Source organism: Saccopteryx bilineata, chromosome 10 (genome assembly GCF_036850765.1).
Source record: "Saccopteryx bilineata isolate mSacBil1 chromosome 10, mSacBil1_pri_phased_curated, whole genome shotgun sequence".
In the NCBI taxonomy this organism is placed as follows: domain Eukaryota; kingdom Metazoa; phylum Chordata; class Mammalia; order Chiroptera; family Emballonuridae; genus Saccopteryx; species Saccopteryx bilineata.
The window spans coordinates 14,053,445-14,077,228 of record NC_089499.1 but is presented as its reverse complement, the minus strand read 5'-3'; the positions used below and the strand labels follow the sequence as shown (position 1 = coordinate 14,077,228).

The 23,784-nt window shown below is 43.4% G+C and overlaps 1 protein-coding gene across 1 annotated transcript in view; it reads left to right on the top strand.

Annotated features, from left to right (window-relative positions):
- The first annotated feature begins 510 nt into the window (after positions 1 to 510).
- Positions 511 to 23,784, top strand: part of OXSR1 (oxidative stress responsive kinase 1) — a 91,277-nt gene continuing 68,003 nt past the window's right edge. The window contains exon 1 of the mRNA XM_066244626.1: positions 511 to 917. Coding sequence (XP_066100723.1) covers positions 848 to 917 — 70 coding nt within the window. The 5' untranslated portion in view covers positions 511 to 847. The remainder of the gene's footprint in view (positions 918 to 23,784) is intronic.

The window sequence follows — 23,784 nt, the reverse complement described above, 5'->3', positions numbered from 1 at the left end:
AGGGTGTGACGATTACGCCGTGACGTTGCTCCCGAGAAGGGCAAGCTGGCAGTGTACTAGCGATCTTGAGGGACTGGAGCCCTAGCGCGGAGAAGCGCGTGAAAGCCTGGAGGCAGGACTAACGTATGACTGATGTTCACACGTACCCATTGCCTTTCGAGTCCTTCTCAAACCAACCAATGAATGTAGTAACGTAGACGGCAACGTGCCCCCGCCGCCAGAAGTGACTCCGCCCCCTCCACTTGACCGCCCGTGGTCGCCATGCTTAGTGTGGCTACAGTCTCTCTGCAACTTGAGATTCTTCTCTGGCTCTCCGATATCCTCGCTGAACTGTTTCCTAAGCATTCCTTCCCTGGCATTGTCAACTTCCACCTTCTTGGGCTACTTGCTTGCTCTCTGCTAATCCAGCCACACTTGAGATGGCGGCCGGGAGGCCCGGGGCTGAGGCGGGGCGTGACCGGCGCGGTGACGTCAGCGCGCTGCGTGTCGGCAGGTGAAGGGAAAGTTTGGCCCGTGCGTGGGGCTGGGGTAGAGGGCGGGACAGAGGGGCCGGGTCCAGGCGAAGCTCTTTCGGCTGCTGCAGCGGAGGCCGAGGCCGAGGCCGGGACCTGGACCGGTCCAGGGAGTGCTGGAAGTGGAGGAGCGGGAGGCGAGGTCCGCCGGAGCTTCAAGTACCCGCTGCTCTGTCGCGCGGTGACCCCGCACCCCGGCGTCCTCCGGACCCCGTGGCTGTTCTCGAGGAGATTGGTGGGGTCGCGGCGGCAGCGGTTGGGGGTGGGGAGAGGCGCGGCGAGGAGAGGAGAGAGGTCAGCGATTTCGCCGCAGGACCGAGATCTGTGCTGCCGTCATGTCCGAGGACTCGAGCGCCCTGCCCTGGTCCATCACCAGGGACGATTACGAGCTGCAGGAGGTGATCGGTGAGAGCTGGCGCCACTGAGTGGGGAGGTACCGTTCTGGGCAGCGGGTGACCCGCGCGAGCTCGGGGAGCGCAGGACTCACAGATAGTAATGGGCACTCGCGGGTCCCGGGGGTGTGTGTGGGGCGCGTGGGTGAGGCTCCGGGTTTGTGCAGCGCGTGTCAAGCAGCGAGGGGGCTTTGAGTGGCGCTCCCGTGGGGCAGGGTAGGTTGGGTTTGAGGGGCACAGGGTACGTGTTTGAAGCTGAGCGACAAATGTGTCTTGGAGAGAAAGAAAAGTGCAGGCGTGGGGCAGGCCCTCACAAGGCTGTACAATAAGCGGGACATTGGAGTCGTGGCACGGCCACCTATTTTGGGGATTGTGGGAGAGGGTGCTTTAGTTCATCCCGCATCGGTGCGAGAACCCTGGAGTGCCCACGAAATGCCAGGCGTTGCCGGGGTGGAGCTCGGGGTCCTCTCCAGACGAAGCTGCAGGTACCGTGCTGAGCAACGTGGACACAACTTCCGATTGCTTGGAACTGACTTTCTAGCCGGAGAGGTCGACATTTAAAGAAGTAGGCAAATAAATTACAGGTTTTGGCAAGTGCTAGGAAGGAAATAAGATGTTCTGATAAGGAATAACCTGGAGACCTCGTTAGGGTGATTTCAAGGAAAAATCCATTTCTGAGGCATTTAAGTTGAGCGCAGAAAGATGAGAAGGAGGCTGAAGAAAGAGCATGGGGAAGATTTTTCCTACTGAGGGGTGAGAAAATGCAAGGTCCTGAGGAGGGAGAAAGCTACACGTGTTTTAGGAGCTGCAGGTGGACTGGGGAGGATGGAAAGAAACGTAAGGGAGAGGCCAGATCTTCGGGACCTTCTCAGCCCTGGTAAGGATTTTGGGATTTTAAGTGTTATTGGAGGGCTTCAAGCAGGGACATGACATGATCTAGTGCGTCTGGCTATTGTGCGTGGAGTGGATTTGAAGGAGGGCCGGGAATACCAGTTGACAGAGACTGAAACTTGCACAAACATAGATTGTAATTCTCAGAGGTACAGTGATTGGGGGAGGATAGGGACTGGGGATGATGAGGGGAGTACTGTTGAACAGCAATAATCCAGTGACTTTAGAAATAACAAAGGGGTGGGTTTAGCCACACAGAAGCTCAGTCCAATTGAACGAGCAGACCGCTGTGTATTGGATGAATGAGATTGTCTACCTGCTAGATCAGCATCCTGTCGTAACATTGGTTTTATAACAAAGACTGGCTGAAAACTCCCTAGTTGTTTTGGGGATGTGTTTATTGTACTGTATCTGTGTTTTAGAGACACTTTGTCATACGTATTTTCCTTCACTTGCCTCTTGTATCAAAACAAATCTGGGCCAAGTTTTATCTGAAAGACATAATTTTTCTTAAGTCATTTCATGGGCTTGTTTTCTTGCTACACGCTGAGTCTTGACATGTACTGGTTGGTTCTAAAGACAGTGAGCTAGGTCTCTGTCTTGATTGATTGCTCTGAGCCCCTCAGAGTTTCATACTGAAGAAAGGGATTAAATGGGAGATTCCAAAGTGATGTCTGAAAAGTAAAGAAAAAAGTCCCTAAGATCATTTTAGATGAGTCTGCTTTCTTGTGTGGTGTACATCTTTCTAGGGAGAAGAGAATGCTTGTGGTCATTCTTAATGTTTTTACTATTAAGGGGACATAGGGCTCTAGAAATTTAGAGACTGGTGTCCTCAGACCAAAAAGGTTTCCATGAGTGGAGAAGGGGAGTCTCAGTTCCCTGGGATAGGGTTAGTCTTTATCTCATTCTCAGAGTGGTCTATGGATGAAAGGGTAAGAACTACAATGTAATTTTATTTCATTTATTTATTTATTTTTTCAATGTGAGAGAGAGAGAGATAGACAGAAAGGGAGAGAGATAAGGAGCATCAATTCTTTGTTGTGGCACCTTAGTTGTTCATTGATTGCTTTCTCATATGTGCCTTGACCTTGGGGGCTCCAGCTGAGCCAGTGACCCCTTGCTCAAGCCAGCGACCTTGGGCTCAAGTTAGCGATCTTGGACTTCAAGCCAGTGACCTTGGGCTCAAGCCAAGGACCATGAGATCATGTCTATGTTCCCATGCTGATGCTAGTGGCCCTGTGCTCAAGCTGGCAACCCTGTGCTCAAGCTGGGTAAGTAAGCCCACGCTAAAGCCTGATGAGCCCGCACTCAAGCCAGGGAGCTCGGGATTTCAAACCTGGGTCTGCAGCATCCCAGGCCAATGCTCTTTCCAGTGCGTCACCGCCTGGTGAGGCTTATTTATTTTTTTAAAATATTGATTTTACAGAGAGAGGAGCTGGGGGGAGCGAGAAGTATCAACTCCTAGTTGCTTCACTTTAGTTGTTCATTGCTTGCCTGTAGTATATGCCTTGACCATTTGATGTATGTGCCTTGACCAGGCAAGCCCAGGGTTACAACGCGGCGACCTCAGTGTTCCAGGTCTGCGTTCTATCCAGTGCGCCACCATAGGTTAGGCCATTTTAACTTAATACCATAAATTTCACACATTTTTAAGTGTAAAATTCAGTGATTTGTCTGACCTGTGGTGGCACAGTGGATAAGGCATTGACCTGAAATGCTGAGGCTGTCGGTTCCAACCCCAAGCTTGACCTGTTGAGGCATATACAAGAAACAACTATGAGTTGATACTTCCTGCCCCCCCTTCTCTCTCTCTCCTCTCTCTAAAATCAATAAATAAAACCTTTTTTAAAAAGCATATAGAAAAATTTACTGATTTTTAGTAAATTTACTATATTACACACCAATCAGCATAATCAAGCTTTAGATCATTTTTATCGCCTCATTGAGATGCCCTGTGGCTGTTACAGTTAACTCCTGCTCCACCCCGGGCTAGGCGACCACAAACCTACTTTCTGTCTCTATAGACTTGCCTCTTTTGTACATTTCATATAAATGGGATCATACAACATGTGGTCTTTCGTGTTTGGCTTCTTTCACTTAGCATAGTACCATTTTTCGAAACAATTTTATGGAGATATAAGTTACATACCAAAAAATCCACCTGTTTTAAATGTATCATTCTATAGTTTTTTAGTGAATTTACAGAGTGGTTCAGTCATCACCACAATCCAATTTCAGAACATTTTCATCATTCCATAAAGATGCCTCATGTCCAGTTGCAGTCACTCCCTGTCTCCACCCCTGCTGCACGCGGCCACAGATCTGTTTTCTGTTTCTATGAATTTGCCTTTTCTGGACATTTCGTTTTTTTTTTTCAGAGACAGAGAGTCAGAGAGAGGGATAGATAGGGACAGACAGAACGGAGAGAGATGAGAAGCATCAATCATTAGTTTTTCATTGCTACACCTTAGTTATTCATTGATTGCTTCCTCACATGTGCCTTGACCATGGGCCTTCAGCAGACCAAGTAACCCCTTGCTCGAGCCAGCGACCTTGGATCCAAGCTGGTGAGCTTTGCTCAAACCGGATGAGCTGTACTCAAGCTGGCGACCTCGGGGTCTCAAACCTGGGTCCTCCACATCCCAGTCTGATGCTCTATTTGCTGTCCTACCACTTGGTCAGGCTGGACATTTTTTTTTTTTTTAACAGAGTCAGAGAGTCAGAGAGAGGGATAGACAGACAGGAACGGAGAGATGAGAAGCATCAATCATCAGTTTTTCATTGCGCGTTGCAACACTTTAATTGTTCATTGATTGCTTTCCCATATGTGCCTTGACCGTGGGCCTTCAGCAGACCGAGTAACCCCTTGCTCGAGCCAGCGACCTTGGGTCCAAGCTGGTGAGCCTTGCTCAAACCAGATGAGCCCTCGCTCAAGCTGGCGACCTCAGAGTCTCGAACCTGGGTCTTCCGCATCCCAGTCCAACGCTCCATCCACTGCGCCACCGCCCAGTCAGGCTGGACATCTCTTATAATCATATATGATCATTTGTGTTTGATTTTTTTTTTTTTTTTTGTATTTTTCTGAAGTTGGAAACGGGGAGGCAGTCAGACAGACTGGGATCCACCTGGCACGCCCACCAGGGGGCGATGCTCTGCCCACCTGGGGCGTCGCTCTGTTGCAACCAGAGCCATTCTAGCGCCTGAGACAGAGGCCACAGAGCCATCCTCAGCGCCCGGGCCAACTTTGCTCCAATGGAGCCTTGGCTGCGGGAGGGGAAGAGAGAGACAGAGAGGAAGGAGGGGGAGCGGTGGAGAAGCAGATGGGCGCTTCTCCTGTGTGCCCTGGCCGGAATCAAACCCGGGACTCCTGCACGCCAGGCCGACGCTCTACCACTGAGCCAACTGGTCAGGGCTTGTGTTTGATTTTTTTTTTTGTTTGGCATAATGTTTTTCTGAGGTTCATTCATGTTGGAGCCTGTACTATGCATCGTCTCCCCCTTTTCCAGACACCACTTGATGGACGTTGGGTTTCTGTTTTTTGTTTGTGAGCAGTCACATCAGATCTTCATTTGAACCTGTTTCCTTTTTCTTGCATGTAATTGCTGGGTCATATGGCAAATTTATGTTTTAACTTTTTAAAGTGACTGTACCATTTTACATTTTCATTAGCGATCTACAAAGGTTCCTGCTTCTGTGTATTCTTGCCAGCATTAGTTGTCTGTCATTTTGATAGTAGCCATCCTAGTGGGCGTGGAGTGGAATCTCACTGTGGTTTTGTTTTGCATTTTCCTAATGACTAATAATGTTGAGCATCTTTTCATGTGCTTATTAGCTTTCCAGATATCTTTGCTGAAATGTCTATTCAAATCTTTTGCCCGTTTGGGTTGCACTCTGCGTTCTTTTCTTATTGAGCTTTAGGGGTTTGTGTATATATTCATTCTGGATATATAATACATGATTTCAAATATTTTCTCCCAATCTGTAGCTTGTCTTTTCAGTTTCTTAATGATGTCAAAATACAAAAGTTTCAAATTTTCATAAACGTTTACCACTTATTTCTTTTCTTATTTTTTCCCCCTTCTTTTCCAACTCAGAGGAGATAGAGAGACAGACTCCCACATGCACCCCAACTGGGATTCACCCGGCAACTCCCATCTGGGGCTGATGGCTCTGCCCATCTGAGGCCATGCTCATAACTGAACTACTTTTAGTGCCTGAGGTGGAGGATCCGCAGAGCCATCCTCAGCACGTGGGGCCAACATGCTCAAATCAGTTGAGCCATGGTTGCAAGAGAGGAAGAGAGGGGGAGAGAGAGAGAAAAAGAGAGAGAGAGAGAGGAGAGGAGAAGAGAGGGGGTGAAGAAGCAGATGGTTGCTTCTGTGCCCTGATGGGGACTCAAACCCAGGACATCCACACGCTGGGCTGATGCTCTACCACTGAGCCAAACACAGACAGCCAGGGCTATTACTTTTTTCTTTATTGATTGTGCTTTGGTGTGTAGTAAAGAAATATTTACTAATCCAACATGACAAATATTTTTCTTATGTTTTATTCTGAGTGTTTGTTATAGTTTTAGCTCTAAGGTTTAGGCCTCTGATACATTTTGAGTTAATTTTTCTGTATAGTGTGAGGTAAGGTGAACTGGCTTGTTTTACACATGAAAACATAGGCAGAGAAGGGTAAAATGACTTGTGTAAAGTCATAGAGCTAATTAGTGGCGGAGCTAGTACTGGTATCCAACTCTCCTGGTGCCTATTTCAGGATCCTTGTTCCTGCATCTGTATTTGATTGGTTTTTGGATATAAACTGGAAGATGGTGGTCAGAGCCCGACAGATTAAAGGAATAACATTACAATGAAAAAACCTGACAGGAGCAGATAATTTTGTTGATAACCCTTTTGTATGTAGTAGGGTAGGATTTGTTCCCTTTTTTTTTTTTTTTTTGTATTTTTCTGAAGCTGGAAACGGGGAGAGACAGTCAGACAGACTCCCGCATGTGCCCAACCGGGATCCACCTGGCACGCCCACCAGGGGGCGACGCTCTGCCCCTCCGGGGCGTCGCTCTGTCGCGACCAGAGCCACTCTAGCGCCTGGGGCAGAGGCCAAGGAGCCATCCCCAGCGCCCGGGCCATCTTTGCTCCAATGGAGCCTCGCTGCGGGAGGGGAAGAGAGAGACAGAGAGGAAGGAGAGGGGGAGGGGTGGAGAAGCAGATGGGTGCCTCTCCTGTGTGCCCTGGCTGGGAATTGAACCCAGGACTTCTGCACGCCAGGCCGACGCTCTACCACTGAGCCAACCGGCCAGGGCCAGATTTGTTCCTTTTTGTGTATTCTATTTTATAATTTTTTAAAAATGTTCTACCTCTCGTTAGTCAATTTCTACTACTCTACTCCTCACACATTCTCACTCCATCTTCCCAACAGGGATGGGGAAAAAAAGAGTTTCCTTGAAACTAGTACAAGTGGCAAGCCTAGTACAAGTGGCACGGCTCTATAAAGCAGTTTATTCTTAGTCTAACTGCTTCCTTACCAAAATGTTTGGAGTACAGTGTTTTATAATAATCAGTGGTCTTCAAAATAAATTTTTTGATTTCTTCAGATTACATTCAATTTTTACGGAAAACATGATCAGAGTCCAGAAAAAGAAAAGGTTATAGGGGGTTATTTGAATTTTCTGTCTTCAAGGGATTATATTTTAAGGAAATGGTATAATGATGTCTCCTTTCTCACCAAAGCACATACATTAATTTGAACTGTAATTTTTTTCATACATGCTATTTAGCACTATAATATTTGGGGGATTAATTTTTTTTTAATTAAGTGAGATTGGGGAGACAGAGAGACCGATCCCCACATGTACCCCAACCAGTATGGCAAGTCTTCTATGGGGCAAAGCTCTGTGCATCTGGGGCATTGCTCTATTGCTCAGCAACTGAGCTATTTTTAGCACCTGAGGTGGAGACCACAGAGCCATCCTCAGTGCCTAGGGCCAACTTACTAGAATCAATCCAGTCATGGGTGTGGCTGGGGGAGGGGGAGAGAGAGGGAGAGAAGAGGAGGGGTGGAGAAACAGATGGTCACTTCTCCTGTGTGCCCCAACTGGGAATCAAATCCCAGACATCCACATGCCAGGCTGACACTCAACCACTGAGCCAACTGGCCAGGACCAGTGGGATTAATTTTTTACATTCTATTTTGTTTTCTCTTTTATTTTTAAAAAATTTTTTTGTGTTTTGCTACTGTTTTCTTTTTCTTTTTTTTATTTTTTTAATTCATTTTAGAAAGGAGATAGACAGGGAGAGACAGAGAGAGAAGGGGGAAAGGAGCAGGAAGCATCAACTCCCATATATGCCTTGACCAGGCAAGCCCAGGGTTTTGAACCGGCGACCTCAGCATTTCCAGGTCAACGCTTTATCCACTGCGCCACCACAGGTGAGGCCTATTTTGTTTTCTCTTTTTCTGGCAAAATCCTACAGAGAAAAGAAAATTTTCTTCCTCTAACATAATAAAAGCATACAGATTGGGAATTTAAAGGACTTAACTTTTAAAGAATTTTATTATCTTAAACATACTTTGGCAAGATTTGAAGTTCCTTAAGTATGTTTACTTGTAAAAAACATTAGTATTGTTCTCATTATAACATCATCTTTTTAGTGTTTTTGATCTCTTTTATTATATTAGAGTTTCTGACCAGGTATTGTACTGTATTTGACATGTTGAAACCACTGCAAGAGCATGGGCTTTGGGTTAGACTGACCTGGATTCAAATTCTGCCTTTTCCTGTGACAGCCTGTGTGATCTTGGACAATTCATGTAATGGTTTTAGTGTCAGCTTTTTTCCTCTAAAATGGGATAATGGTACCTACGTCATTGGGGCTGATACATGGATTAAGTGTGATTGTTTGTAGAAAGTGTTTAGCTTGTATTAAATGCAAAGAAGGAAATTTGTTTTTCTTCTTGTCTTTACATTTCCTACTTTTTAATATTGCCGTGAAATACGAGATAGGATCAATTTGAAATCTTGTAACACAAATATTTTGAATTTGTTTTAATGCTATTGGATAATCTTTCCATCTTTTACTTCCAGATCTCATTGAGGTTTGGATGGATTTAAGGATTTATGTTGGACATGGTAACACAGTGGGGTAAGGCTCTGCTACCCACGGTATTACCCACAATGCAATATGACGGCACTGTGGGGAACCAGTCTGTCAAGGGCTGTGCCATGTGCCTTTTATTGGAATGCATCTTGAAAGGTCTCAGTAGACACTGACTGTTTACCTCAGACTAAGTGTAAAAGTGTTTAAGGTCTGTGTTTAGTAAGGTAAGATTCCTCTAGTTTTGACACTGGTGTAGGTGACCCTCTAGCTTGATTCTCTACTTTCCCCTCTCCTTTTTTATTTTTAATGATTGTTCACTTCTAAAATAGTGGTTTCCAAATGCAGATTCCAGGACCCCACCTCTAGCTTCTCCATAAATGTGAACGACATCATTCTCTCAACAGTGATGCTTAATGGTTAGTTACGGTGACATTTTCAAGAAGGCCAGCTTTGGGCCAACAACGTCATCGGGTTGTATCAAACAGGGATTTCATTTGGCTGCCCCAGTGGAAAATAAATAATAATAGCTTAATAAAATACTTTTCCTCCTTTATATCACAAGAAAGCTGGGGTGGCCAAGGTGCCGGGAGGTGCCCAGGCTCTTCGTTTTTCTCTCCTCCACACGCAGCCCACGAGTCTCATTCTCACCGTTCAAGGTAATTGTTGCACCTGTAGACTCGCGATTGTGTTTCAGGCAGAAAATTATGGCGAAAGGACAAAGGCGCGTGACAGCTTAGTTGGCTCCCATCCAAAGGACTTTCTTTCCTGGAAGCCTTAGAGACGTCCATTTCAATTTTATTGACCAGAATTATGTAATTTAGCCATTTGCAAGGGAGGATGTGAAGTGAAACTTGTTAGCTGGCATGTTATTATTATTATTATTTTAGCTGGGCATATTATTACTTCAAATAAAGCTAGGTGGACGTTTTGTTATTAAAGAAGAGGAGAAAATTATAGGTTGGACAGGCAACTAAAATAGTTGGCCTCTTTTTTTAAAAATTAAAATAGTTAAATAAGCCTGACCAGGCTGTGGCACAGTAGATAGAGCGTCGGACATGGATGCGGAGGACCCAGGTTCGAGACCCCGAGGTCGCCAGCTTGAGCGCAGGCTCATCTGGTTTGAGCAAAAGCTCACCAGCTTGGACCCAAGGTCACTGGCTCGAGCAAGGGGTTACTGGGTCTGCTGAAAGCCCACGGTCAAGGCACATATGAGAAAGCAATCAATGAACAACTAAGGTGTTGCAACGCGCAATGAAAAACTAATGATTGATGCTTCTGATCTCTCTCCGTTCCTGTCTGTCCCTGTCTATCCCTCTCTCTGACTCATTCTCTGTCTCTGTAAAAAAAATAAATAAAATTTAAGAAAAACAACAACAACTAAGGTGTCTCAATGCTCAACGAAAAACTAATAATTGATGCTTCTCATCTCTCTCCGTTCCTGTCTGTCTGTCCCTGTCTATCTCTCTCTGACTCTCTCTCTGTCTCTTAAAAAAAAAAAAAGAAAAGTTAAATAAGACATTGGAAGTGAATAATTTAACCTGATACATAGTAATCAGTTAATAAATGTTAGCTTTAACCTAAAGAGGAGTTGCCTACCAATTAAGAGCATGGTGTTGAAACATCATGTAGTTCTGGTTTTAGGCCCTACCCTGCCTCTTACTAATTTATGACCCAAGTTTTACACTTGCTTACATTGCTTTCCTTACATTACTTTGTAAAATCAATAATGCCTAACACATGAGGTTTTTGTGAGTTGAGAAAAAGAAACCTAATCAATAAAAGTGCTCAGCACAGTACTTGGCACACAGAGCAAGTGTTCAACAATGTTCATACTCACAGTGCTAATTGTGAGGTAATGCCCAAGAATACTGGACTGTTTTTGTCTTTGTTCTGTCCCACACAGGTAATTTTTTTTTTCTTGAAAAGATATGGCACTGCTTGATTGATTAATTTGTTGAGCACATCCCGAACTCCTTAGATGTCAGGCACCGTTCTGGATGCTGGAGATACAGCAGCAAAGCAGACAGACGGAAGTCCCTCTGTTTTGGCGTCAATAATCTAGTGGTGAAGGATAGCAATAGAGCAGGGAAGGGATTAGGGACTGCTCGGGATAGAGGCGAGTTTTAAATAGATCAGTGGAAGCCTCACTGAGCCTGTGACATTGAGGAAGGACTTGAGAGTGGTGAAGAAGCGAATGTTGTCCTTACCTGCAGGAAGTTTGTTCTAAGCAGAGGGGGCAGGAGGCTCAGGGCCCTGAATGGGAAGCATGCTGAGGTGACTAAGGAGTAAGAAGGCGGGAGAGGCTAGGGCACAGTGACACACAGTGTAGAGGCAGACAGGTGAAGAGATCACGAGAGTCAGGTGGCAGGGACGTGTGGTCCTAACCATCAGGTCGTGTGAAGCCTCATAAACCATTGTGGGTATTTCTTTTGCTTTGAGTAAGATTGAAAATCATTGCTGGGTTTTAAAGAGAGAATTAATATGATCTGGCTTATGTTTTTTTTTTTTTTTTTTTTGCATTTTTCTGAAGCTAGAAACAGGGAGAGACAGACAGACTCCCGCATGCGCCCGACCGGGATCCACCCGGCACGCCCACCAGGGGGCGACGCTCTGCCCATCCTGGGCGTCGCCATGTTGCGACCCTCCTGGGTGTCGCCATGTTGCGACCAGAGCCACTCTGGCGCCTGGGGCAGAGGCCACAGAGCCATCCCCAGCGCCCGGGCCATCTTTGCTCCAATGGAGCCCTGGCTGCGGGAGGGGAAGAGAGAGACAGAGAGGAAGGCGCGGCGGAGGGGTGGAGAAGCAAATGGGCGCTTCTCCTATGTGCCCTGGCCGGGAATCGAACCCGGGTCCTCCGCACGCTAGGCCGACGCTCTACCGCTGAGCCAACTGGCCAGGGCTGATCTGGCTTATGTTTTAAAAGGATAACTTGGGCTGCTAGGTGGAGGATAGTTTTGTAAAGGTTCAAGGGTGAAAGATGAGGATATCGGTGAGAGAGGTAGTAGGGGAGGTGGTGAGAAGCAGCCAGATGCTGGCTGTAACATTGAAAAATTAGAGAAGTGTCACTGGATTAGATGTGAGAAGACTTGAAGATTTTTGGCTGGAGCGTCTGGGAGGATGGCATTACCATCCATTGAAGTGGGAAATCACCAGAGTGGACGGGAGAGAAAGGGATGAATGTTGCAAAACCATCGGGCCTGCCTGAATAAGTACCCAAAGCATATAGCGGGTGTCTTTTCTTTCATCTTCGTATGGAGAGAATGGCGTAATTTTTGTGATGACTATTCTTACTGCTGTTTCACCAGTTCTAGAAGCTTTCATTTTCAGCATAACTCTGATAAGAGGCTTTATTTAGAAAAGGGTTTACAAAATTGTAAATTCCTATGTTTTGCATGGTTCAGGTGACAATGCCTTACTCATCTTTTATAATGAACAATCTGGGCTAGCTCTTTAATAAATGCAAAACCTTACTAAAAATACTTAAAAACAAAATCTTTAGAATGTGTATCTGTTGTCATGATGGTTGATTAAAATTTGGGGGGAAATATCTTCAAATGATTTGGTTCATTTGATAGGAATAATACACAATTTTTGCTTTCTCTTTTAAATTCCTGGGTCTAGTAAAGTGTAGAGAGACTGGACATTTTTTATTCCCCATCATGCCTTTGGGCAGGTCCTGTTCCGTGTCAGTAGGTGAAGTTACCCAGTTTGAAGGATTTCAGGAGAAAGTTCATTCATATTTTTGTGCCTTAGTTCATTCTGCTGTGTGATGTGCACTCACTCTGCAGGTAAAGAACTGACTGGCAGAGACGGTACAGTGGGGATAGAGGGAACGGGGCATTGTGATGCACAGCAGTGGAAACAGGTGAAAGTTTGAACTAGGATATTTTACTGGAAGTTGTTTTATACTTGCTGTTATATTCTTCGTATTAGGCAGAGGCTCATTCGAGGTCATTGGAGTAGTATAGCTTTCACACCTTGACTAACATATTTCTAACATACCCTTTACATGTTTGCATGTGTATTTGTGCTGAAATAAACATTTTCTAAAATAATTTTTTTTACTATGTGCAGTGCATACTAATGTTTTCTGCTTTATTCTATTTACTGTAAGAAAAATGATGGTTGAAGCCAGTAAGTTGACTTGTAGTTTGAAAAATTCCACATGAAAGAACCTGTTTGAAGAAGAGATGGAATAGTTTCAAAATTTGTATCTCTAATCCTGTTTGGTGCAGACACTGTGGAAAGCAGTATGGAGTTACCTTAAGAAATTAAAAATGGAGCCTGACCTGTGGTGGCGCAGTGGATGAAACTTTGACCTGGAACATTGAGGTTGCTGGTGCGAAAGCCCCAGCTTGCCTGGTCAAGGCACATTCAGGAAGCAACTACTAGGACAGGGGTCCCCAAACTTTTTACACAGGGGGCCAGTTCACTGTCCCTCAGACCATTGGAGGGCTGAACTATAAAAAAAAAACTATGAACAAATCCCTATGCACACTGCACATATCTTATTTTAAAGTAAAAAAAAAAAAAAAACAGGAACAAATACAATATTTAAAACAGGGGTCCCCAAACTTTTTACACAGGGGGCCAGTTCACTGTCCCTCAGACCGTTGGAGGGCCGGACTATAAAGAAAACTATGAACAAATCCCTATGCACACTGCACATATCTTATTTTAAAGTAAAAAAAAAAAAACAGAACAGGAACAAATACAATATTTTAAATAAAGAACAAGTAAATTTAAATCAACAAACTGACCAGTATTTCAATGGGAACTATGCTCCTCTCACTGACCACCAATAAAGAGGTGCTCCTTCTGGAAGTGCGGTGGGGGCCGGATAAATGGCCTCGGGGCCGCATGCGGCCCGCGGGCCATAGTTTGGGGACCCCTGTACTAGGAGATGGTGCTTCCCGCTCCTCCTTCCCTTCTCTCTCTCTCCCTCTCTTTCACCTTTCTAAAAAAAATCAATAAATAAAATCTAAAAAAAAAATGTTTCTTTAAAAATGGAACTGCCTCTTAACCCAGCAATTCCACTTCGGAGAATGTAGCTGAAGAAACCGAAACACTAGTTGGAAAGAACACATGCAGCCCTACGTTCATTGAAGCCTTATTTACAACAGCCAAGATTTGCAAGCAGCCCTAGTGGCCATCAGTAGATGAGCGGATAAAAAAGCTGTGGTTCATTTACGCAGTGGAATACTACTTGGCTATAAAAAAGAAGGAAATCTTACCCTTTAGACCTGGAGATTACTGTGCTAAGTGAAATAAGCCAGTCAGAGAAAGACAAGTACTGTACCCTATTATTTAACTCATATGTGGACTCTAATGAACAAAATAAACTAACTAAAAAAATAGAAACGAACTCACAGAGAACAGACTGACAGGGGAGGAGGGTTGTGGGACTGGGTGAAAAGGTGAAAGGATTAAGCAAAAAAAAAACAACAAAAAACAAACTCAGACACAGACAACAGATGGTGATTACGGGAGGGAGAAGGGGTGGGGAGAGGCGAAAGGGGACATGGGGGTGTCAGAAAGTGATGGAAGGGGATGTGACTGGGCTGGTGAACACAATACAGTGTACAGATGTATTACAGAATTGTCCGCATGAAACCTGTAACATTTTATTAACTGGTGTTACCCCAATAAATTCAATAAAATTTCTAAAAATTCTTTTTAAACTTTATTTTTTAATTACAATTTACATTCAATATTTTGTATTAGTTTCAGGTGCACAGCACAGTTATTAATTTTTACAAAAATTGATGAGTTGTTAAAATCATTATAAATAGCCTGACCAGGCGGTGGCGCAGTGAATAGAGTGTCGGCCTGGGATGCGGAGGACCCAGGTTTGAGACCCCGAGGTCGCTGACTTGAGCACAGGGTCACCAGCTTGAGCACGGGGTCACCGACTTGAGCAAGGGGTCACTGGCTAGGCTGGAGCCCCCTTGTCAAGGCTCAGATGAGGAAGCAATCAGTGAACAAGCTATGGTGCTGCAACTTTTATTATTTTTTACAGAGAGAGAGAGAGAGAGAGAGAGTCAGAAAGAGGGATAGACAGGGACAGACAGGAACGGAGAGATGAGAAGCATCAATCATTAGTTTTTCGTTGCACATTGCAACACTTTAATTGTTCATTGATTGCTTTCTCATATGTGCCTTGACCGCAGGCCTTCAGCAGACCGAGTAACCCCTTGCTTGAGCCAGCGACCTTGGGCTCAAGCTGGTGAGCTTTTGTTTAAACCAGATGAGCCCTCACTCAAGCTGGCGACCTCAGGGTCTCAAACCTGGGTCTTCCGCATCCCAGTCCGACTCTCTATCCACTGCACCACTGCCTGGTCATATAAATAAACTTTTAAGATAGTCTTCTCTATCATATTTACATTATTTGTTGCTATTTTCTGTGAAGTAAAATTTTTCCTAATGAAAGATGGAATACCAGTGGGCATTCTGAATTAGTGGTGTTAAAAGTAGTAAGTTTTTTTTTTTTTTTTTAAGATTTTAGAGAGAGAGGAGAGAGGGAGAGAAAGAAAGAAGGGGGGCTGTTGAGGAGCAGGAAGCATCAGCTCGTAGTAATTGCTGCTTATATGTGCCTTGACCAGGTAAGCTCAGGGTTTTGAACTGGCAACCTCAGCGTTCCAGGTCAATGCTTTATCCACTGCGCCACCACAGGTCAGGTGCAAGTAGTATGTTTTCACTGCATTACAATAATCATTTATGTTAATTCCTTAATATATTTTTCAATTGTAGCATTGGAGCCCTGGCTGGATAGCTTGGTTGTTTTGAGCATCATCCTGATACGAGAGGTTGCGAGTTCGATACCCAGTCAGAACACATACGAGAACAGATAGATGTTTGTGTCTCTCTCTCTTTAAAATTAAAAAAGAAAAAAAATAGGCAAATGATCCTACAAGTCTCTTTATTGTCAGGCATAGGAAACATTAACAAGCTGTCTTTTGACCATTTGTTAATTATAGCAGAATTTAATGTCTTGCTTCAAGGGAGTTTTGTTTATTGAGTGAGTCTTTGAGTGACAAAAAATTATTTTGGTATATAAACAATTATGATCAATAATACCTAGGTTTAGTGTTTCATTATTAGTGAAATTATATATGTGTTTAATTATGACTAGAAATTAATAACAACTCAACTTAAAATCACATGTTCCTATATCTATGTTTTAACCCCAGGATGGTTTTGATTTATGTAGGACATGACACTAGTATATTTAAAGCTAGTATTCAGGTTTTATGTGTATAAGAAAAAAACAATCAATGTTGAATTATCCAGGGTAGAATAACTAGTTTGAGAATTAATACTGGTTCATAAGAATTCCAATCAATCAATCAAATAAGAAATAAAATAAAGTAAAAGTAAAAAGAATTTCACCAGATAGTACACTTGTGAAAATTAAAATAATAATGAATCAGGGATCACCTTGGCCGGTTGGTTCAAGCGGTAGAGCGTTGGCCTGGCGTGTGGAAGTCCTGGGTTCCATAACCGGCCAGGGCACACAGGAGAAGCACCCATCTGCTTCTGTACCCTTCCCCCTCTCCTTCCTCTCTATCTCTTCCCTTCCCACAGCCAAGGCTCCATTGGAGCAAAGTTGGCCCAGGCACTGAGGATGGCTCCATGGCCTCCACCTCAGGTGCTAGAATGGCTCTGATTGCAGCAGAGCAATGCCCCAGATGGGCAGAGCATTGTCCCCTGGTGGGCATGCTGGGTGGATCCCGGTTGGGCATATGCAGGAGTCTGTCTGCCTGCCCTTCCCCCGTGCCCCCCCTTCTCACGGGAAAAATATTGAATACAAAAAAAAAAAAAAGAATCAGGGATGACATCTATATTAGAAGATGTTTGTTATTTGAGACCAAAGGTACTCTGTAGAGGCACATTGTATCTTTTGTGATTTGAGAATGCCTCACAGTTTAGGTCAGGGGTCCCCAAACTACGGGCTGCATGCGACCCTCTGAGGTCATTTATCCCGCCCCCGTCGCACTTCCGGAAGGGGCACCTCTTTCATTGGTGGTCAGTGAGAGGAGCATAGTTCCCATTGAAATACTGGTCAGTCTGTTGATTTAAATTTACTTGTTCTTATTTTAAATATTGTATTTGTTCCCGTTTTGTTTTTTTACTTTAAAATAAGATATGTGCAGTGTGCATAGGGATTTGTTCATAGTTTTATTTATTTATTTTTTATTCATATTAGAGGGGAGGAGAGAGAGAAAGAGTAGAGAGAGAGAGAGAAGGGGGAGGAGCAGGAAGCATCAACTCTCATATGTGCCTTGACCAGGCAAGTCAGGGTTTTGAACTGGCAACCTCAGTGTTTCCAGGTTGACGCTTTATCCACTGCGCCACCACAGATCAGGCCTGTTTATAGTTTTTTTTTTTTTTTTTTGTTTTTACAGGGACAGAGAGAGTCAGATAGAGGTTATAGACAGACAGACAGGAACAAAGAGAGATGAGAAGCATCAATCATCAGTTTTTTGTTGCAACATCGTAGTTGTTCATTGATTGCTTCCTCATATGTGCCATGACTGCGGGTCTTCAGCAGACTGAGTAACCCCCCCACTCGAGCCAGTGACCTTGGGTCCAAGCTAGTGAGCTTTTTGCTCAAGCCAGATGAGCCCGCGCTCAAGCTGGCAACCCCGGAGTCTCGAACCTGGGTCCTTCCGCATCCTAGTCAGACGCTCTATCCCCTGCGCCATCGCCTGGTCAGGCCATAGTTTTTTTTATAGTCCAGCCTTCCCACGGTCTGAGGGACAGTGAACTGGCCCCCTGTGTAAAAAGTTTGGGGACCCCTGGTTTAGGCAGACAGGTATGTGACTTCCTCTCTGGCATTTCTCAGAGGGAGGCAATGGACTCCGACTGAAGGAGAGAGAGAATTACGTTTTCTTCTGGGTTTGCACACAGAAGGAGCTAAGAGAGGAGCTGCCTGACTTTGACCCATACTCATTCCAAATAAAGAGCTCAGCCAAGAAGCAAACTGCAAACTGTTTCCAGAGTAGCCTATTAGATCTTTTCTTTCTTTTTGAAAGTTTGTAGCAGCTTTATTCATAATTGCCAAACTTGGAAGCAAACAGGATGTCGTTCATTCAGTAGTTAACAGTATTGGATGGTTTTTATCAAGCATTGTGTTAGTGTTCCTAAACTGGTGTCAAAATAACTCAAGTACACTATTGGATGATGTCACTGAATGGTAAATGTTTTCTCGTATATTGAATTTTATTTTGAATTTTGCTTTACATGAACTTTGTGCAGAGTTTTTACTTAGTTTGTTTCATTGTGATGGTTGTATGTGTGGCTTTGGTCAGAGATTAACAAACAAAGTCTGTTAAATTGTATAGTTACATATATAAATTGTTTTGTTTTAATGTTCATAGCATGTTAATGTTAACAATTTGGTGGCATACTTGAAGAGATTTTTTAATAACAGATTTATTGATATATAATTCACATGCGAAATTTTCCCTTTTAAAGTGTACAATTCAGGCCTGATCAGGTGGTGGTGCAATGGATAGAGTGTTGGACTGGGACACGGAGGACCCAGGTTCGAAACCCTGAGGTCGTCAGCTTGAGCATAGGTTCATCTAGTTTGAGCAAGGCTCACCAGCTTGAGCCCAAGGTCGCTGGCTTGAGCAAGGGGTCACTTGGTTTGCTGTAGCCCCCTCCTTGTCAAGGCACATATGAAAAAGCAATCAATGAACAACTAAGGTGCTGCAACAAAGAATTGATGCTTCTCATCTCTCTCTCTTTCCGTCTGTCTGTCCCTGTGTGCCCTCTCTCTGTCCATCACCCCTCCAAATTGTTTAAAGTGTACAATCCAGTATATTCATATAGTTGTTGTGCAACCATCACCAGAACATTTATTGCTGAATAGTATTTCTCTAACAGTGTTTGTTTAACCATTCATCTGTTGTGCAATATTTGGGTAGTTTCCAGCTTTTGGTTATTATGAATAAAGCTGCTATGAATATTCGTATATGGGTTTCTGTGTAAACATATTGATATGTTTTTATTTCTCTGGGATAAATACCCAGGTATACAAGTGCTGAGTTGTACAAATCCACTTTTAGTTTTAAAAGAAGTGGCCAACCCTGGCTGGATAGCTTCGTTGGTTAGAGCATCATCCAGAAAGTGCAGAGGTTGCTGGTTTGATCCCTGGTCAGGGCACGTACAGGAACAGATTGATGTTCCTGTCTCTCTCTCTCTCTCCTTTCTCTCTTGCTAAAATTTAAAAAGAAAAGAAAGGAAAAGAAAAAAGGCCAACCCTGGTCACTTAGTTCAGTTGGTTGGAGCATTGTCCCAATATGCCAAGGTTGTGGATTCCATCTCTGGTCAGGGCACATGCCCAATGAATACATAAATAAGTGGAACAAAAAATTGATGTTTCTGTCTCTCCCCTTCCCTTCCTCTCTCTAAAATCAATAAAATAAAAAGAAATGGCCGTAGAGTTTTCCAGAGCGGCTATAGCAGTTTTTATATTTCCACCAGCAATGTGTGAGTGATCCAGTTTCATCATATCTTCACCAGCATAATTTAGTATTATTACAATATATTTTAGCTGTTCTGAAAGGTTATCAGATCTCCATTGAATTGCTTTTGCACCTTTGCCAAAAATCAATGCACCATTGGTGTGAATCTTTTTCATGGTTTTCTTTTTTGCTCTGTGTGTGTGTGTGTGTAGCCCTCTGCCAGTACTGCACTGTCTTCATACTCTTTTTTTTTGTAAGCGAGAGACAGACAGGGAGAGAAATCAGAAGCATCAATTCTTCATTGCAGCTCCTTAGCCTAGGGGCTACAGCAGAGCGAGTAACCCCTTGTGCAAGCCAGTGACCTTGGGCTTTAAGCAAACAACCTTCAGGCTCCAGCCAACAAACATGGGGTCATTTCTATGATTCCATGCTCAAGCCAGCGACCAAGTGCTCAAGCTGGTGACTTTGGGGCTTCGAACCTAGGTCCTCAGCATCCTAGCATAACGCTTTATCCACTGCACCATTGCATGGTCAGGCTATTATTTATTTTAATTAAAAAAATTTTTTGAGAGAGAAACATTGATTTGTTGTTCCACTAATTTATGCAACTTGTTGGTTGATTCTTGTATGGGCCCTGACTGGAATTGAACCTGTAAGTAACCCTTGTGTATGGGAATGATGCTCTAACTGAGCTATCCAGCCAGGGACTGCCTTTTATTTTTATTTTTCTTTATTGTGGTTGCTAGGATTTCCAGTACTGTGATCAATAAGAGGGATGAGAATGGACATACTTGCCTTCCCTTCCACTCTTCCAGGGAAAGCATTAAATTTTTCTTCATAGAGTATGTAGCTTACCTATTAGGACTTTTTATAGATATTCTTTATGAAGTTGAAAAGGTTTCCATGAGGTTGAAGAAGTTTTTCTCTATTTCTACCTAGTTTTCTAAGAGCTTTTTATCCTGAATGGTGTTGGATTTTTTTAAAAATGGTTTTCTGTGTTAATTAATATCATAAAATTTTTCTTCCTTAACCTGTTGGTATTGTCATTAATTTTGATTAAAAAGATCAAATATATTGCTGAATTTGATTTGCTAATACTTTGTTAAGAATTTTGCTGCTAAGTTCATGAGAGATACTGGTCTGTAGTAGTCTTAGGATGTCTTTGTCTGGTTTTGGTTCTTGTTCATACTGGCTTCATAACATAAGTTGGGAAGTGTCCCGCATTTTCCATTTCTGGAAAACATTATGAAAAATGGCTATTAATTTTTCTTTCAGTGTTTGGTAAGATTCTTCACTGAAACCATCTGTGGTGATTTTTTTCTGAGAACTTATAAATTACAAATTTGATTTGGAAAATAGTTACAGGATTGTGTAAGTTACCTACTTCATCTTGGCTGAGTTTGGTACTTGTTTTCAAAGACTTGGTCCACGTTTTTCTAAATTGTAGTTTAAATATGAGTTAAAATATTTTGAGAATTTTAGAGAATATGTAGAGAATTATGAGTTAAAATATTTTGTAGTATTTTTTTAATTGAGATAAGTCACATAACATGAAATTTACCATTTTAAAAGGGTACATTCAGTGGATTTTAGTATGATCAGTGTTTTGCAACCATCACCACTGTCTGATTCCAGAGTATATTCATCACCCCAGCAAGAACTCCTTTACCCATCCAATAGTGACTTCTCATTCTCCTCTTCTCGCAACCATTAATGTATGTTCTGTCTCTGTAGATTTCGCTGCTCTGGACATTCCATAATAGACCATATTCCCCCATGTATAAGACACTCCCTTTTATAAGACGCACCTTAATTTGGGGGCCCGAACTTTGAAAAAAAAATGTATTGCATAAAGTTACTAAACTCAAGTTTTATTCATCATAAATTTCATACAACTCCTCATCACTGTCAGAACTCCCATCCATTAGCTTATCCTCGTCTGTGTCTGATGACGAACCACTGTCTTCAACAATGAGTGCAAAAACAAGCCTGAAAAAGCGGGAAATGCAAGTAAAAATCTACAATCACTGTATAAGACGCATCCAGTTTTTAGACCCCAGATTTTTAGGAAGAGGGTGCGTCTTATACATGTGGGAATGCGGTTTATGGAGTCATACAGTATATGGTCTTTTGTGACTTTTCTTTCTTTCATAGCATGATGTTTTCGTGGTTCATCCATGTCGTTCCACAAATCAATACTTGCTTCTTGGCTCATGGCTCGCATTATCCTGACCTGTGCTTTCAGGTATCATATCCTTCTCTGATCTTTCTGCTTCCCTTTTTTTTAATTTAATTTTTTTTTTCTGCTTCCCTTTTATAAAGACCTTTCTAATTACATTGGGCTCAACCAGGTAATCCAGGACAATCTTCCTGTCCTTAATTTAACTTAATAACATGTGCCAAGTTTTTGCAATATAAGGTAACATTCACAGGTTTCAAAGATTAGGACATGTACATTTTGGGGAAAGGGCATTCTACCTACCACATAGACTTTAGAAATTTTATTATTATCCCACTGTTCCCTGAGGCTCTCTCACTCTCTCTCTTTTTTTTTTTTTTGACTTAAAGATTTTTATTTATTTATTTATTTATTTTGTATTTTTCTGAAGTTGTAAACGGGGAGACAGACAGACTCCCACATGCGCCTGACCGGGATCCACCCAGCATGCCCACCAGGGGGCGATGCTCTGCCCATCTGGGGCTTCGCTCTGTTGTAACCAGAGCCATTCTAGCGCCTGAGACAGAGGCCACGGAGCCATCCTCAATGCCCGGGCAAACTTGGCTCCAGTGGAGCCTTGGCTGCGGGAGGGGAAGAGAGAGACAGAGAGGAAGGAGAGGGGCAGGGGTGGAGAAACAGATGGGTGCTTCTCCTGTGTGCCCTGGCCGGTAATCGAACCCGGGACTCCTGCACGCCAGGCAGACACTCTACCACTGAGCCAACCGGCTAGGGCCGGCTCTCTCTCTCTCTTTTTTAATAAATATTTATTTAAAAATTTTTTATTATTATTTATTCATTTAGAGAGGAGAGAGAGAGAAAGAGAGAGAGAGGAGAGACAGAGAGAGAGAAGGGGGAGGAGCTGGAAACATCAACTCCCATATGTGCCTCGACCAGGCAAGCCCAGGGTTTTGAACCGGCGACCTCAGCATTTCCAGGTCCGGCTCTCTCTTTTAAAGTCTGCTTTCTCTCTGTTGTTTAGATTGAGTAAATTATTTTGGAAATTGAATTTCTCAGTTGTATGATCTCCATTTAGTACTTTTTTATAACTTCTATTTCTTTGCTGAGATTTTTAGTTTTTAAAAATTTTTAAAAAGAAGTCTTAATTCTTAAAGCGTTTTTATCATGGCTGCTTTAGAATTGTCCAACCTGAGATTCATTTTGGTGTTAGGATCAGTGTGAATGTCTCTTTTCATATAAGTGTTTCCTGGTTCTCGGTATGACATGTGATTATTATTATTATTATTGTATCCTGGACGTTCAGGGTACTTATGTTAGGAGATCTTGATTCTGTGTAAATCTTCTGTCTTCCTCGGCAGTTACTCTGTGTAAGTTGGGGCATAGGCCTGGCCTACTTTTGTCAGCTGTGTCAATCCTGTGATAATTTAGTTTTCAGAGCTCTCACAGTGCCAATCTTTTCTGCTTTATTCTTCTGGCGCCGTAGGAACTCCTGTTTGAGCTGTACACGTGTTTCCTGGGCTGACTGTTGGGTGTGGGTCCTCCATTCTGCTGCTACTCAGGGCAGGTTGGCCAGACGTTGCCCCGGGTGACAAGGATGTTTCCCCAGGCGTTGGTAATGCATGGGCAGGATCTAGCCTGTTGCTGTCTGGGTCTGGGGTGGCGACCCAGCTGTCCTGGGTAGGGACTGGGGAATCTGTCTCCCTCTGCATCTCTGCTGAGCTTCCCTTTCACAGTCCTTTGGCCAGAAAACAAGGTTTTCCCATTTGTTTGTGAATCTGCCTGTCTGTCCGTATTGCAGGTTTCGGGTTGCAGTCTGTTCTGGTGCCCACTCGTGGGTGTGTGGGGCATGAAAGCGCAGTTAGCCCACAGCGGTGCTCCTCACACTCCGTGGTCCCTAGCAGTTCACCGTCTTTCTGCATTTCAGAGGCAGTTTATGATGTTGAATTATTTCCAGAGCATTAGTCGTGCTTAGAGGAGTGGGGAAATGCGGGCTCACACCATCACATTCTAAACCGGAGCCCTGGCAATTCTGATAGCTTTCTTTTTTTTTTTTTTTGTTCGGTACTGGTGTTTATTAGCAAGTTTATGAAATGGTTGAGGCTTTTGCTTTTACAGAATCCCACTTCTTAGAGTGTTCCTCTGCATCTATTGGGTGTAAGAACAAGATAAGGGTTAACTTCTCTTGTTTAAATAGTGTGGAAATAAGAAATGTCATGTTTTTACCTATCCATCTATTTATTTGCT